The sequence below is a fragment of the Syngnathus typhle genome, linkage group LG13 (assembly GCF_033458585.1).
Source record: "Syngnathus typhle isolate RoL2023-S1 ecotype Sweden linkage group LG13, RoL_Styp_1.0, whole genome shotgun sequence".
Taxonomy (NCBI): domain Eukaryota; kingdom Metazoa; phylum Chordata; class Actinopteri; order Syngnathiformes; family Syngnathidae; genus Syngnathus; species Syngnathus typhle.
The window spans coordinates 7,878,510-7,896,221 of NC_083750.1; the positions used below are offsets into that span (position 1 = coordinate 7,878,510).

Genomic DNA, 17,712 nt, shown 5'->3' on the forward strand with positions numbered 1-17,712 from the left:
GAGATTATAGCCAGATGAGATGTTAGCTGTTTCACGAATAAGGAAATTGTTAATTATAAAAAAAAAAAATGATCCGAAATGTTGTCACCCCAAATGCACATTTGGCATCAATTTTAAATGATCATACGAAATCATACGATATATTCTTGTCAAGTTGTGATTGGGTTGTATTATAAAATACTAAAATCTACTCAGTATCTATTGACTGATTGTTTTTGCATGTTAGGAGTGTTTATGCATTGGTGGACTGCCATTGTTCAAATTCTTATACCTACAGTACAAACTAATGTTGACTGAGCAGCAAACAATGGTGCACTGGTTCAAACTCGCTGATTAGCGTCCAAGCGCAGTTTGTAGGCGGTCTTAACATTAAAAATAAACCCTGTGGTGTTAATCGTGTTCTGTGATTCTCTCACCACTTCTTAAAGTCCTCCTCCATTTCAAACACCCTCACTTGCAGTGTTGCCATTGTGCACCTCCAAGGGTTGGCAAAGAGACAAAAAAGAAGGCAAAGCAAACAGCAAGGATATTGAACTCTTGTATGATACAACATTAACAAGCTAGCAGGGCCACGCTAACCAGCCGGGATTATTTCTATTCAGTCGCAAACAAAGTCACAAATTGTCAGTGAATTACAGCCATTATCCAAGAATAGGCCATTTGATTGTGGGCGGCATATGTTAGAAAGAATCATTTGTGGAAATATGAGTGGTCGAAGGTGTCACACGTCTCACTTTCAGTGTATAGTACAAGTGTAAGCAACTAAAGCAATGCTGTATTTTATTTATTGGATTTATGAATTGTCAAATTTATGCTGCTCAACATGACTACCGTATTTTCCGCACTATAAGGCGCATCGGATTATAAGGCGCAACTTCATTGAATGGCGCATTTTAAAACTTTGTCCATATATAAGATTTGGCCCGCGGGCCGGACTTTGGACACGTCTGCTGTAGTGGCTCAATATTGGTCCATGTATAAGGCGTACCTGATTATAAGGCACACTGTCAGCTTTTGAGAAAATTGGAGGTTTTTGGGTGCGCCTTACAGTGCAGAAAATACGGTATACAAGTAGATAAAAATCACTGTAGAATAATGAAGGGAAAATGAAGCTTCAAATTTGTTTCATGAACCAGGTGTGTATTGTTTAACTCCTCTAGATGGGGGTGTTGGTTTATATAAAAAGGTTTCAAAACTGCCAAGTGGGTTTGCTTTCAGCCCAGTGTTGAATAGTGCCATCTAGATCAGTCAGAAAATACAACCGATTCATGAAACACATTTGAAGCTTCGTTTTCCCATCAGTGCTGTACAGTATTACAATATGTGATCTAGGCTTTGCTGTCTTCACACTCAGTCAAGGTGATGATAGGGCTTCACATTCAAGTATGTATTATTTCGAGTATCATAAAGGTTAATGAGCACACTGGGTAACATAGCCCAAGGCAACGTAAGTAGTTCATTGTGGCAAAAAAAATACAATTAGCCTGTTTGAGTTTCGAGGCTCCACCTATTATATTTTACATACAAAGAGTGTTTGAGACTATGCTTTCTCGCCACAGGTCCAAATGAAATGATTAATATGCTAATTTGACATTTGACATCGACACCAATTGCACAAGATGGATTTAAGGTAATTAGAAAATCAATATGTGTTGATCTGCCTCTGACATACACCACTCATCACCCATAGGGAACATCTACAGCGATCCCTCGCTACTTCGCGTTTCGTTTATTGCGGCTTCACTACATCGCAGATTTTTTTTCCCAAACTAAAAAAACATTTAAATGTCAAAATAAAAACTTCGAAATTGAGGAAACATGTGTCTAACCTTTAGGACAATGTAGTATTGTTCCAAATATTCCTTTAGAAGTCAGTTTTTGCGTGTTAGCACGATCGCGGATGAGCATCTTTCCGCTTACTCGTTAGCCTGCCCAGTACTTCTTGTTGGTGACCGTACTTTGCGGATTCTGTTTACCAACACAACAGTTGGTAAATGTACCCCCTCTAATGAGATGCAAAACAAGATCTGTATGCCTTTTTGAAAATAACACTCACAGAGGGACCAGAGTTGTATTACGTCTAATTGACTTAATACATATTGTTCTGGATGTGTTTGTAATAGAAAATTCACATGGAGTATCAAGATATGCAAATTCAACTCCACTGCGAACTAATGAGAAAGCCAAACTAGTGTTATGGCTTGACAATACAAATATGTTTCCTGTAATTGTTTTGAGCTTTGAGTTCCCTCTGCTAGTAGAGGAACCTTAAGGCAGTTGTAATAATTTGTGGTTATTAAAGATGAATCAATCAAAAGGCACATTGTATTTCCATCCTTCTACAAAAAAGGCCATCACAAGCCAGAGAATACAGGTAACGACAATTTGATGATGTACGTTGGGAATTTTAACTTTTGCGGTAGTTTGCAACAACGGGGAGGCGGGGCTTAAATAAGGTGGAGGGAATTATGAACCGTTGCAGTGGAAACGAAACCTTCATGCTTCTGCTACGAGGAAAAAATAAAGTCAGAAAAAGCCAACTAGAAGAACAAATCAATTAAATAGTGTTCCCCCCCTCGAAAAAATAGACTTATTTATTTATATCACAAAGAACTGTTATTTTTAAGAGCTTGTCTGGACCTCATTTATTCGTTGTAATTTTCCTTTTACATTCAGGAACAAACGAGACGATTTGTAGTCTTTGACAACTGCCGGTTGTCAATACTAATCAAGATCCTCTAGTCCCTCACCTAATCGACATCCGTCGAAGTTCACTCATCGACTTGTGTTAATGGTTGGTGATGATGATGTTTACAATGACTTGGCTGTCAGCAGTGCTTCTTACTTTGCTGTCACGCAGTTTGCATTTGATGTGAACACGCATCACTCAGACAGATACAAGTGTCAAAACATTCAAGCTGTCACAAAATGCAACTAAAATGGAACACAAGTGTAAAAAAAAAAAAGGATGGAGAGACAAAGAAGACAACGGAGAAATTTGTCATGTTGAATCACTGCATCCATTTTCTACAGAACACAAGACATCTGCGAAAAAGGTTATATTCTAAACTTAAATTTGACTTTACTGTTTAAAAAGTACAATGCTATTTCCAAATTTCCACCATGTGATCATTTGAACTGTTACACCAGTTTGCATTGTAAAATGTTGAATGATTATTGCGCTAATTTCACCCATTAGGTCTACATAATAAAAAGCACCATAAAAGTTTTATGTGAGAAACAATTAGTTGCCTGTAGTGGTTATAAATCCAAGACGATACATAAATCCAAGGTTTAGTTGTACTCAGTTATTTCTGGCTGCGCTTGTCATTAAAAGATTTGTTTGATTGATTTTTCTTGGTTCAGGCTGTTTTGTTCACGACTGCTACATTGAGCGTGGACCTAAAAGGCAATTCCGAGCTTTTTTTTTTCTGAAGCTAATTGTACACCTTCATAGATCTTAAGAATAGCATGAATTATGTAAAAAGAAAAAAACAAACTGGATTTGTTTGAAACTTTCTTTTGAAAGAATCAATACACTCTCGTAGTTTAATATCCTTAAAATAATGTTTACAAATTGTGTCCTCATGGGCTATTTAGTGATGCTCCACTTTGGTGAACATCTGCATTGACTGCAGTAAGTTCAAAGAATAAAAAAAAAAGAAAAATCCTTCTTTTGGTGTTCTTGTTACCGCCGTCGCCAATAAGCTACAGTGTTTTTTCCCCAACTGTTTTACAGATGGTACAGGTCCATGCTTCATTTGTGCATGTTCCATCATCTTCACCCCATCGCCATCTGTCCGATCTTCTGTTCACCATGTTTACTTGTTCTATGTACTCTCCACTCGTCTGCTCTTTTGGTCCGCATATGCGCTAATCCTCAAATGAGTGTATCATCGCAAGTCTGAAGGCCGACACAAGAAATGCTTCTCTCTTCAGTTGCGAGCGTGCTTGATGTCTGTTTACTTTGGTTGCTGGTGGCCTCAAAGCAAATGGTGTGATGGACTTTAAGAGCCTTAAAGAGGATTTGAGTGCAGCTGGTGAATGAGTCTGATGCCAGCTTGCGCATAGTTTCCTCAAGTGAGAACCTCACAAATATGTATGTGAGTCCGAGTACTAATATTGTATGAAACACTTTTGTTGGATATGGTTCATCCATATGGCAACGCTGTGACACAAAGCTATTTGACAAACACAAAAACATGGATAGTTTTGGATCATATGTTCGTGAGGATAAGCTAAGAAAAAAAAACGCAAAATTAGTGGCAACTGCAATTCGTACACAACCGAAAAGCCGCCTAACTGTACGCGAAAATAAAACCGAGGCTGTTTCAGTAAATCACTTGGAATAGTTCAAATTTTAGCATTAGCAATGTTGACTTTGCCCCAAATTAGCTTTAGTAGTGCTAATTAGTTATTAGCATAGTGGGAGTGGCATTCCAGCAATCAAATAATCAGACTTTTTTTGATGAGGATGAAGACACATTTAAGTTTATCAACAATATTCTGTAACATAAAACCTCAAGTAAGCTAAATATGATAAAAATGTAGCGATATACAACATGAACAAAGCGATCGTGCAATCCTTCTCACGTATGAACAATCCCTTTGTTATTTATGTGTGGGATGTGTGAATTGATTCGTGCGTGATAAGACTATAATGGAGCCTAATTTAAACATCTATCACGATGCTCTACGTTTGATTTCAAACATGTGTACAAGTTCTTTTTGCTTGACTTTTTACAATGCCAATAAATATTTATTAAATGCTATATTCTAGGTTGGGTAAATTTTTATGTTCTTATAAAAGAACACATTGTGAATGTCAAAAACAGAAAATCGGAGTCACAAATTGCATAATAATTACGCTTCTTTGTGCAGGATGAATTTAAAGGCAATTGCCACCAGAAAAGTTTTCATTTAAAATCTTTTCTAAATTAAACCTCAGCAGCTCTTTCAAAATCAGAACGATCCTCCTGCTGCTATGTGCATGACTCAACTATTTTGTCCTCAGTCGTTCTCAAGAGGAGGAATGACTCAAATGGTCGAAGTTCACTTTTTAAATTTGTAGAGAAGAAAGTTTCAAAGGCTTTTTTTTTTTTCTCAACGAGCATGGTTGAATAATTCACTGGTTCTCTCTTGGCTTGAGAGAGCAACTTAACTTAACTAAGCATTCTTAACAAGATGAAAGTCGAACTTGCGATGTACCTGTACAATACCTGTGGGATGAACTTCAAATAGCGGTGAAAGTTTGATGTCACTCATCAAAACATTTATTTAGTGTGCAGCGCAAATATTTATTTATTTATTTATTTATTTATTTATTTATTTATTTATTTATTTATTTATTTATTTATTTATTTATTTATTTATTTATTTATTTATTTATTTATTTATTTATTTATTTATTTATTTATTTATTCATTCATTTATTTATTTATTTATTTATTCATAATTTAATACAGACAATACTGTAGTGACTACAGTATTGTCACTACAGTATTGTTTGTATTAAATTTTGAATTTTATATGTATGAAGAAAAATACTGCCCTCATTTGCTCCCATGAGAAGACAATGTTTAAAAAAAAGTGACAATAAAGAACAGATAGATTTGCTATCTCCTTGCGATATATGAACAGTTTTGTATACAGAGGCTAGCAGTCAAAGATCATACACGGAATACTTACTAATGAAGGCTGATGCTGTTGCGAAAACGTGTAGGAGGACTCAAACAATTCTGTACTGCGTTATTCAACGTGACGATGGGACGAAAATAAATCATGTTGTCTGACAGTGGATTGCAAGTCTCCTCGCAGGCAATCACTGTTGGAGTTTGATTTGTTCCATGCTGGTAAATAAAACACTTGTATGTCAAGATAATCAAAAATAAATAAAATGATTGTGTTTTACTTTATATAAAATTACAGTATTGACATAATTACAAACACTACATTGTCATAAATTGATTTTTTTGCCAATTTCTTAGCTTCAATTTATCGTACATTGTTTTGCTTCTGGTATGTGTGTGCCTAAGGTAGTGGTAAGGCGTAGTAATATTTGTTCTCTGCAGAGGATGAAGAATATATGCCATGTAGTATTTCAAAATGATCTGTCTACATGTGTTGCTCCACCATTTGTGATCAAGTATTCATTGTTTAAGGAGATAAGACTGAAATTTTGGGGGGACCGTATATACCATCCGTATTATATATCTATGTTTATTTTTTGCAAGCCCCAACATTTTTAGTTCGCATGCATGGCCCAAATGTTCGCGTCTTGACACTTTCAAATTTAGACTTAATTTGAAAATAATTACTGTTCAGATAGCTAAATAGATGGAGAGACCACTAGATGATTCATCCCAGTGTCTAATGAGGCTTCACTAATCCGTAATGGACTTTGTTCTATTTTCAGATGGAAACCTAAATGGATGAATGAGTTCATTTACATAAATTTACCTTTGCTTTTTTACTTTGCAGAAACACTTTTCAATTTCTTTTAAGCGTTTGTCTTCCAGGTTCTAAAAAATTAGTACATTTAAAATGGAAGATTTACAATAGTAAAGCATTAAGGAAAAGCGAATATGTAGAATAAATGTTAATTATTGTACTGTACAATAAATGTTAGTTTAGGGCAAATAAAAGCAAATATTTGAAAGTACAGTTACTTTTTCTTATTGTTATCATGATTTAATGAAATCGGAATAAGAATTGTGTTTTGTGATTTTATGCTTCAAAAGTGATGATAATCACATTACAATTTAATTGAAATGTAATTAGTTACACTTGTTGGGCAAAACAATATGTGAAGTAACCTCACTCTGTGCTGTGTTTTTATTTTTTAAACGCAACAAAAGCACTGGCTGGTCCAAGTGACACCTACGAGATTGCTGCTCAACCACCTCCATCTTTAACACCAGGCAAGAAGCTCAATGAGTTGGACTGGACATGTTTTTGGCTCTCATCTAACACAAACTTATCAAGATAGAAAAGAAGACAAAAGCAAATAATATTATTTTGCAGATTAAACGGATTTGGAATCAAAAGGTGATCAATTTTGGTGTCAATTTCAAGCAAGCATGTCATTGTCAAGAATGTTACTATTTTTTCAAGATTAATTTATTATGGAAAACTACTTGATATCCCGAGGAACCTTTATGGCATTTTGAATTGGATTCCCGAACCTCACGCGTGTATTGAATCGTTTGATGATCAATACATTGGAAGCTTTTGCAACGTTCCGATTGGCTCCTGGCTGAAGCGCAGCTCGTCTTATAAAACGAGCGCCTCGTTGCGCTGCTTTTTCCCTGCTTCTGGATCACACTGGAAGCAGCAGAACGTTTCGTCGCGCACATAACCTCGGAGAACGTCGCACACGTCACTTTGTAACTATTCTGAAGAAGGCAAAGTTCGGCAGTGAACAGGTAATTCGGCCATACCAGATGTAGCCGATTTGTTTTTTTTTCAGCTAAGTTCTACTTTGTTCTTAATGTATTGAGAAAATATTTAGATGTCGTTATACGTGAAAAAGAAGTTTGGTTAATGCTTTGGGGTGTGGTGGAATTTACATTTACTGAGGCATGAATAGCAAATCATGTTAAGTAATTAATTTTTGCTGAGTTTGAAATTTAGAGTGGATCGTTTTTGTGTCTATTTTGTATTTTAGGGAATGTATGTATTTACTTTGATGATAAGAGAAACAAATGTTACAGTGTAATTGAAAAGTAATTCCACATTTTCTCAACACTTACAAATCACTTATTTAAATGTTTTTCTCATTTGTGTGTGTTAGTTGTTTCATGAATGTTTAAGTAAATGTGTGGTGTGGAATGATTATTATTATTATTTGGGGTTTGTTAAATTCTACAGTATCAAACAGACTCCTGTTGCATTCCATCACACAAGAGACGTTTTTTATTTTATTGTATTAAAACATTTGACCCTGTAGAGACATCATATTTGTAATATATATAAATATGTATACATATACATAGTATATTTACTTGTTAATGCAGAACTGATGGCTTGACACTCCTAGGTGGACATGTGGCTCCTGGAGAAGCTACGTAACAAAATGGAGACCAGTGGATCCCAATCTCAGCCCTCGCAGACCACCGAGGCCATTCCGGTGTCTGTGTACGCTAATGTGCTCACCCCCGAAAAGATCCCCAATTTCTTCATCCCCCCCAAACTCATCTGTTGCCCACCAGAAGAGCCAGCCACTCCCAAGCCTCAGCACTGCTCCACCTTACGACCCTCCACCTCCGATCACGTCATCTGCGTCCAGACTCCCAGAGCTCGAGGCAGTAAAAACTCATGCAGCCCTCGCCTCTTTTCCCGTTTCGGAGGGGAAAGGCGCAATCTCCAAAAGTCAGCAAATCGTCACATCATCCAAATAGAGAGCGCAGATGAGCCAGTCGCCGTGACTTCGCACGCCAACACAAACGCAGACCCTCAGTCCCAGACCGCAATGTCGCTGCCTTACGTTCCCAAGGCCCAGACCTCCTATGGCTTCTCCACACTGGTGGAGTCTCCTCACACCCGGCGCAAAGAGAGCCTGTTCCACAGCGACCCCAGCAGCCCTCTGACCTCCCCAAACTCCCAGAGGCGCTCTCAAGGGGGGACTCATTTGACCCCGGCTGACAACAACCTCTACCGTTACTTCAGTGGCGGCGAGAGTGACACCTGCTCTTCGGCGGACTCGTCCCCTTTTAACTCTCCTCTGCTGTCCCGCTCGGCCTCGCTCCTGCGTTCCATCACACAAGAGACGGTGCACAAGGCAAGGAGGAGTTTTTGTTTTTATGTGAAACCACTTGAAAAATTGATGCTCCTTCAGCTAGAAACCTTCTGGAGGCATACCGAGCTAGCTAACTGCACACTGTACTGGTAAATTAAAAAAAAATAATAATAATAATATATATATGGGCCAATTAATCACAACCACTGTAATTACTGATGCGAACAATGATTAAAAAAAATTAAACTGATTTGACTTCATAGGTCTTTAACAATCAGTCAATTCCGCTGCCTTCCTTGGTACAGCCAGTTGACGTTTGCATTTGTCGTTTGTCTCAAGGTATCTCGTGCCAAGCGCTCGCTGGCCCGCCACAGCTCTCTCTCCACGGACGATTGCAGCTCAGCCGACAACAGCCCCAACATGCAACGCCGGCGGACGCGTTGCCCGACTTCTCCCGCGCTCCGCAAATACAAAGGGAGCAGCTCGAGGGCCTGGGCATCCGACCCCCTGCAGCGCGAGCACACCATTAACCTGCACAAGGGCGGGACGCTCCGACTCAGCACGCACTACGACCCAGAGGCGGCGCGGCTGAGGGTTCGCGTGCTTAAAGCGGAGGCCATTTACGGCAAGCAGACGGACGTTAAAAGCATCAACTGCTGTGTGGGGCTTTACCTGAAACCCGGCAAGAAACAGAAACAGAGAAGCACGATTATAAAGAATAGCAGGAATCCTGTTTTTAACGAGGATTTTTTTTTTGACTCGCTCCCCAAGACGCAAGTCAAAAGTCTAGCCATGAAGATAAAAGTAGTGAACAAGGGAACCAGTTTGAAGAGAGACATCCTTCTCGGAGAACGGGAAGTGTTGCTTAGTGAGTTGCTCGCAGGCCTGTAGGAAATCCCTGTCGAGATTTATGCCGACGAAAATGACAGCAGCCCTTCATCTTCAGAGCTTTTCGGGCGTCATTCCACTTCACAGAGCTGATCAATACTGGACAGATGAAAGTCTTATGGGAGATGTATCTGGCACATTAAAGGCCAAACCAAAAACCAGACTGGCAAATTACAGTTTACAATTACAATAAGTGGAACCTACTCCTGAGCTGCACAATGTACTTTGTATTGGCATTTTTTAAATGAGTTGTAATGGTCTAGTTTACATGGGATGCCAAATGTATAAGCTGCGCTATCAAATGAATGCCGTTTTGTTTTTGATAGACTTTGTATTTGGTAATGTATTGGCTACTGACTGTAACAACCCTCAGGCTGCTGTACTAGTAACTTGCTGTCAAAACAATAAATTCCTCTATGATCCAACGTTTATTCTGTCAATGTTTTTAATTGCAGCTTTGTTGAAGTGTTTTTGTTGGTCACACACAAATCTACAGAAGTGGTCCTTTGTGTCAAGAGGAAAGTCCAAGAGGAGGCTTTGAGAGGCTTGTGCATGAAATATTGTCTCTCCAAAAGTAAACTCCCTGTTCAATATCAGGAAAGAAAGATCTGATTGAAATGTACCTCACAGAGGAGAGGGTAACAAGGAATAGAATTGTGGATTTATTGCTCTTCGGAAACAAAGGGCAAACATCACCCTTCTCAAGAGAATATGAGCCACAGTATTTTGAGGTGAGTAATTTTGAGCTTTTAATGGTCTCCAATGGAATGCAATAAGACAGTAGTGATTCCCAATGTACGCATGCTGGCTCTCTCAATTGGTACTCCAAAGAACCACGGAATTGCAGCTCCATTGTATTTATTAAATTCAATATATATGCATTTAGGTGCTATTCTTATCCAACTTCCATTGAATCATTATTTAAAGTTTTGTTATTTTCCTCTGGTATTCTAGTATTGAGATGCAGTCTTTTTAAAGTGTACAGAATGTTACAATGTCTTGAAAAATAGGATATACACTTGGAGAACATTTCTGTATTATTTTTATTACTTGAGCCCACAACGTTACGGACTACTTGCAAGTATTTTTTGGATGGTGCTTGGTGTAAAAAGGTTTTGAGAACCAGTGGAACAGGGTAAGAGCAAAACGCACCTAGAAAACTAGAGCCTAGCGCTCTCTGTTGGTCAAAGTGTATAATGACACTAAGTGACTAATCTGGATTTTCGGTCATGGCGACAATGTTGTAAATGATTATGATGCTGAAAATAGAAAAAAAAAAAAACACACAATAAAGGCATTTTTTTGAAAGATTCTGAAAGCTTTACCAGACTAACTCAACTCTCAATCCAACTTTAACTATACGCATTTTATATACAGTGTAGTACTCGGACAAAATGTACAATAAATAGTAAATAAATATAAATAAGTTAGTAAATTTTATAATGACTATTTATTGTATTGTATTTATTGTTTGAATACGTTTTCAGATAACATAAATATACACTTTTGTGGTATATAAAAGGGAGTGCTGGGTTTGTCAAGTGTTAACGCAGCACTGACGTGATACGTCTCATTTAGGGAAGGCAGTAAGTGTAGCTTGTTTGTCTAAAATTAAATACCAAACAAACCCATCAGATACTAGCGTTTGACTCAAATGCATTGTGGGAGATGAAGTTTAGCATGCGGCGAAAATGCGTCTGCTCCTCCAAAGTTAGTGAATGTGAACTACATTACCCACAATGCCCCGCCCCCACCGTAAACACAAAACCGTCGAGCAACGCAAACGCCATCTTGCCAGCGCCCTCAAAATGGAAGCAAGATGAGAGCTCAAAGCAGAGCCCGGACCAAAATTCCTTCGACGCGCTTTTAAAAGCTACACTCATCGCTTTGATGGTCAACGAGTGGTTATGGGGTTGATGTCATGTGAGGCAACGCGGAGCCCTTAACCATGGATATAACTACGGCTGTGTTCAACGCGGCCAGAGATGGTAAGCTGAAACTTATCCAGAAGTTGCTGAGCAACAAAACTCCCGAAGAGCTCGAAGCTCTCGCCGAAGAGAAAACACAAGGAGGCACTCCTCTCTTGATAGCGTCGCGATATGGACACTTAGATGTCGTAGACTACCTCCTTGAGCATTGTAAAGCTAATGTCGAACTCGGGGGCTCGGTGAACTTTGACGGCGAGACCATCGAAGGAGCTCCGCCGTTGTGGGCGGCTTCGGCTGCCGGTCACCTCGCGGTGGTCAAGACTCTTTTAAAACACGGTGCCTCGGTGAACAACGCGACTCTGACGAACTCCACACCGCTGCGAGCTGCCTGCTTTGACGGCCACTTGGAGATCGTCCGCTACCTGGTGGAGCACAGGGCTGACATGGAGGTGGCCAACAGACACGGCCATACCTGTCTGATGATTTCCTGCTACAAGGGCCACAAGGAGATAGCCAAGTTCCTCCTGGACCGTGGTGCTGATGTCAACCGTAAAAGTGTCAAAGGAAACACGGCCCTCCACGATTGCGCCGAGTCAGGCAGCCTGGACATCATGAAGTTGTTGTTAAAGTCCAGCGCTCGCATGGAACGGGACGGTTACGGGATGACCCCGCTCCTAGCGGCCAGTGTTACGGGACACACCAACATTGTGGAGTACCTCGCCCACCAACCCCGCACTTCCAGGGAGGAACGCGTAGATGCGCTCGAGCTGCTCGGAGCCACTTTTGTGGATAAAAAACGCGATCTTTTGGGAGCGATGAAGTACTGGAGACGAGCCGTGGAGCTCAGGCAGCCAGGGGAAAAAGCAGGGCGCTTGACCAAGCCCCCACCCGGGCCCCCCGTTCCGGCCTACGGCTGGGCGCAGGAGGTGAACAGTGCAGAGGAGCTGGAGGCTCTGATCACAGACCCCGACGAGATGAGGATGCAGGCTTTGTTGGTTCGCGAGCGCATCTTGGGTCCATCCCACCCGGACACCTCCTATTACATCCGCTACAGGGGAGCCGTCTACGCAGACTCTGGCAATTTCGAAAGATGCATCAGTCTGTGGAAATACGCCTTGGATATGCAGCAGAGCAACCTGGACCCACTCAGCCCCATGACGGCCTCCAGCTTCTTATCCTTTGCCGAGCTCTTCTCCTTTGTCCTTCAAGACCGCGCCAAAGGCACCCTGTCAACTCGCATCACCTTCCACGATCTGATGACGGTGTTAGGTAAAAGCGTGCGGGAGGTGGAGCGAGCCGTGGCGCAGAAGGACAATCCGCCCGAGGCGCCTCAGTTCACCAAGGCGCTGGCCATTATCCTCCATCTGATCTTTCTGCTGGAGAAGCTGGAGTGCAACCCCGAGCAGGAGCACCAGAAGAAGCACACGGTCTACCGCCTGCTGAAGCTGAATCCCCGCGGCCGTTGCGGCTTCACGCCGCTCCACATGGCCGTGGATAAGGAAACCACGTCGGTGGGCCGCTACCCCGTGGGCCGCTTTCCCTCCCAGGCGGTGGCGTCGCTGCTGCTGGAGTGCGGCGCCGACGTGGACGCGCGGGACTGCGAGAACAACACGGCGCTGCACATCGCCGCCTGCAACGGCTGCCCAGAGATCATGGTGCTTCTCATGAAGGCCGGGGCGCACTTTGACGCCACCAACGCGCGGAGGAAGGCGGCCTACGAACTGCTAGACGAGCACAATATGGGTGACCCGGCTCTCTACCCGCTCAACTACATCACGCTTCAGTGCCTGGCGGCCCGTGCGGTGGAAAAGCACAGACTTCCTTACAGGGGACTCATCACCGAGGAGATGGAAGCGTTTATTGAGCTGCACTGACCTCCATGACGACGCTAATTTGGATCAAACTTCTTTTGACCTAGTTGCTTGCTTTCCTCCTCCTCCTTTGTTCCACCACAAATGTTCGGTCCAGCGTTTTAAAATAAAATTCGAATGGGCGACCTTAGCAAACGACCGCACCCGCTCAAATGAAAAATATTTAAAGGCACAAATGGGTTGACACGTGCTTGGTACATTATTTATTGGTTCTAGTTGCTTCCTGTCTGATGACGTGTTGTCAGTTTGGAAGGATGTTACAGTTGCTGTGCCAACCATGGCGCCATTATGGTCTTCGTGAGGCAAGCCACAAACATCGTTTGGATTTAATACTTGGGGTTCCTCAGGTGATTTTGATGAAAATATAAAAAAAAAAAAAAACAATGTGACAGCAGCGGATATTTGTATCTGGCAGTATTTGAAGCAAAGAATCACTGTGAAAAGATTGGACTACTAGATGACTTCTAATTTGCTTCTCACTGCTTTCTAGACCTTTCCTCTGAATGTTCCTAGAAATGCCTTAACAATTGCTTTTCATTGACCCCGCATGTGGCATCCACAACACTTGCAGATTTGCTCAAATCCGCTTGAAGCTCCGATGCAATTCTCACAAATTGAATTGGTATCAGTCTTATTTGCAAACTCTCTCTTGCATTACCCTGAAAGTGTCCCCTGTGCGCAGGCTGAAAGCGTCACCTCATCAAATGCCGACTCTAAATGGACTTGCATTCGAGCAACACACTGTTGCTGCCTTCTCTTTTTGCATTGGTATGAAGATGTGTGTGTGTGTGTGTCAGAGAACGCCTGAATAAAATTCAGCACGGCACCAAGCGCTCTCTGTGGTAATCTTATTTATAATTCATCTATACTGCTGTTAGCCATAAGGTGCTTCTTTTGAATGGCCTAAAATTGTGTCTTAAATAATCTTGTCACTTTGGTCAACTGGCTTAAACCGCAGCTTACCGATATAAAGAATAACAGAAACACGAGCTACGCGAGTCGTGCTCCCTTCGTATAAATAGAGTATTGAACGTCACTGCTGCGGGGTAGAGACGGGGGTGCTCGCTCTGCTAATTTTAGGGTTCTTTTGCCCGGAGCATCTGCTCTGAAAATGGGGACAGTGTCACACTTGCCACTCGGGCAGGTCACGGGGTGACTGGCACCGATGCCACTCGGTCAACAGAGATGCCCTTTATTGTGGATGGAATGACAAACACTGTGGGGTCATCTGGACCAAACATGAATCTAGAGGTATGTTGATCCTACTACAATATGAATGAATGGTTTGCTGTTGTTTAGTCAAAAACACCACTTTTGGTTTTTAGCTAACACACGTGACCTTCTGACCTCAGATGGTTGCTCCCATCATGACGTTTAAACATGGTGACTTAAATAAGCAGCCTCAGCGACTTCAAAAATATTAAACACACATTTGTTGTGTATTTTCTTTTGTGTCAATGAATGATAGACTTTTTGCTACAAAGTGTTATAACAGTGTCTCGCCACTAGATGGCGGACTATTCAATCCTAAAGCCACCCTGGCCTTGTTCTGAACAAAAGGCTCGTCCGTATTTCACCAGCAGAAGTGAGCAATATACATGCACTATTCTTTGACATTAAGTGCTTAATTAAATAAATTATGTAATCGTAATGATCATTTGAATGAGCAGGAATGTGACCTTTGAAAATTCATCCTTATGCGTAAGTATAGCACGTAAGAACATCTTTTTCCTCTGTCTGTTGTTTTTGTTTGTGATCTAGGTGACCCATAACTGCAACAAAGAAAGACTTATGGTGCAGAAGTTAACAAAAAACAATTAAGTTAGTTGTACACATGTAAATATTAATGCATTTTGGGAAATATGTATGTACCTAATGTTGTCAAGACTTACAGTAGGCCTACTTAATCAGTGTGGCTGAATTGCCTCTCTAATGACTACGATCGGATTTCCATTATACTTTTATGTTGGATCTGTACCTCATAAACTACCTTCTTCATGGTTCCTGTATAAATGTTCAAGGGATTAATTACTGCTCTTTTTCTTCCTCAGCCAACCCCCCATTGTATTTTCCTTTATTTTCCAAAAAGCTGATCATTGAAGAATGGCTTGTAATGAACCAACAAGAGGACCATTTAGATCTATTGAATGATGGTCTATTGTTTTTGATTGCAACTGTACTGCTCAATACTTGGTAATAACATCTGATACAATATGTATAATGTGACATTATTATGCATTTAACGTTTTCTTCTTCCCTTCTAGCCCCTGGTTACGCAAAAATAATCTAACACTACCCACTATTCCACCAGTCGGCGGCCCAGTTTGAGTATGGGGAGGGGAGGCGGTTGATGGGGGGGGGGGGGGGGGATACGGTTGCTATAGGAGACCTCTCCTGCATCACGTCATACGTCGGGGGGAGGGTGGTGGGGGAAGAGCTTTGGCGTGTGCATGAAAGAGAGGAAGGAGAGCGCTGGGAGGGGGGGAGGAGGAGAGAAAAGGAGAAGGACGCTGAGGCAGAAGACAGCGAGCGGCTCTCAATGACATCAAGCAGCCTCAGTACCTGAAGCCGCCCGACCCAGCGAGCGAGCGACCACTCCTGTGCCCCCAAAAGGCGTCGAGGAGCTGCAGGACATGCATCCCCCTCTCTAAGGCAGCCCCCCCTTTTTTTGAGTGGAGCCGGGCTGCCACTGGATTACACGACAGAGGAGGAAGCTTCTTCCAGTTGTAAATCCACCCATGCATCTCGCACACGGCGCAGGAGGAGACGGTGCACATCCTACCAAGGTAATCCACACGACATCCCACCCCGGACGCTTTTTGAGTTTTTGCTTTCTTCTATTTCAAATGAGAGGGATGCATGTGCGCGGGGGTGTCAGCCCATTTCTTGTGACTTGTGTTCAGGCTGGTTGATAACAGCACACTGGCGCGTGTGCCATGCATCCCCCCCCCCCCTACCCCTTCACATCGCCCCCTCTGTGCTTATTGTTGGCAGAGCTTGCATGCACGTCGGAGCATCCTTTGTTTGTCACTCACTCTAATTTCAAATGCCTGCAAGGTATTCACCAGTTCGGAGTTTTTCAACACTAGGCTTTATTGGGAAATATAGATTTGTGTGTGTTTGGTACCAGGTGGCAAAGTGGAAGGACTTATTTAAGCAGGCTGTTTTCTAGACCATAGACTTGCTGCTACATATGCTGATGTCAAAGTGTGCATAAATATCAACGTGCGTATATAATACTGGTGTATGTCTATAATTACACACAGTTAGGTTTTCTCCCAACACGCACACGCGCAGGCAGGCAGGCTCCTGAGCTGAGCATCGTTTAATTATACATTGATTTACTCGTGCACAATTCCCCCACTGCTGATGCTTGTTTTTAGGGTTTGAATAAGTACACTTCTACAGAGTGCCTGTTTGGCTTTCCAGTGGTTTCCCCTCGCTTGCGTACGCCCAAATGTTGTGCCGTTTGGGCCAAGTCTTTTTCCCGACACGCACAGATGGGACATTTTCCCCCGCGGCATAATGTGTCTGCTGGTTATTGTTCCAGACCATTTCCACATCTCTAATTATTTTAATCAGTCATTTAGCACGCATGAATTCCCTTCTTTAGCGTGCGTATCAACCCCCCCGCCCACTCAAACCGTCTTCACCTAAACGGGACAGACCAAGATGCAGATTTTGGCATTTGCTTGACAGGAATAGGTCATTGGACGCAAAGTGAATGAATTCTTTAGTTGTCCTCGTCTCCTCCCAAGAGCTTCAAAATTCTCCGTCTTGCAGATATTCCCTCTACGAGGAAGCGCTATGAAATCACTCATGGCATGAATCCCCTCAAATAGCATTTCACAGGGTTCAACCCGAGGCCTCGATGCTTTCCCGCCTCTCTCAAGTAACTGCAAAAGCCGTCCCATCTTGAATACGCCAAATGACACGCAGTCCCAGCTTAGCCGCTTTGGTTTTGCTCGTCAAAAGTCCTTCATTGAAGTCTCATTCCCACATGCTCACGGTATCTCATCGCTGGCTGTCTTCCTGTGCCTCACGTGGTGGCCGTCCTCACATCCTCTCCTAACCTTCTGTTGGTCTGAAAGGAATGAGAACATCAAGGCAACTTTGATCCAGAGGTCACATGTATGACAAGATGACAAGAAGTCGGTTGTTTTCAAGGCCCCCGAGATTAATTGACCTTCGTGGGGTTATTTCGAAGTCGGCTCAAACGGCGCATGTGGCATTTAGGATCAACCCATCATGGCTGAATAGTCACCGATACCAAGTACCGATACTTGCC

At 42.1% G+C, this 17,712-nt stretch overlaps 3 protein-coding genes across 6 annotated transcripts in view; all 3 read left to right on the top strand.

Annotated features, from left to right (window-relative positions):
- Nucleotides 1–5,544: 5,544 nt before the first annotated feature.
- Nucleotides 5,545–10,030, top strand: LOC133165197 (C2 calcium-dependent domain-containing protein 4C-like). The gene is made up of 2 exons (XM_061294692.1): nt 5,545–8,779; nt 9,077–10,030. Exons 1-2 carry the CDS (start codon nt 8,045–8,047, stop codon nt 9,626–9,628), a joined length of 1,287 nt encoding a protein of 428 aa, XP_061150676.1. The 5' UTR covers nt 5,545–8,044; the 3' UTR covers nt 9,629–10,030.
- Nucleotides 10,031–11,387: 1,357 nt separating this feature from the next.
- Nucleotides 11,388–14,254, top strand: fem1a (fem-1 homolog a). The gene has a single exon (XM_061294531.1). The coding sequence runs from the start codon at nt 11,574–11,576 to the stop codon at nt 13,425–13,427; it is 1,854 nt and encodes a 617-aa protein (XP_061150515.1). The 5' UTR covers nt 11,388–11,573; the 3' UTR covers nt 13,428–14,254.
- Nucleotides 14,255–15,867: 1,613 nt separating this feature from the next.
- The window catches only part of LOC133165055 (receptor-type tyrosine-protein phosphatase S-like), a 56,329-nt gene continuing 54,484 nt past the window's right edge, over nt 15,868–17,712 (top strand). For 3 of the 4 annotated variants that reach the window (XM_061294428.1, XM_061294429.1, XM_061294430.1), the window contains exon 1: nt 15,870–16,210. The gene's annotated coding sequence lies outside the window, so the exon portion shown is untranslated. Of the gene's footprint in view, nt 16,211–17,712 lie in introns of all 4 variants that reach the window. The other variant, XM_061294427.1, reaches the window with a different exon arrangement.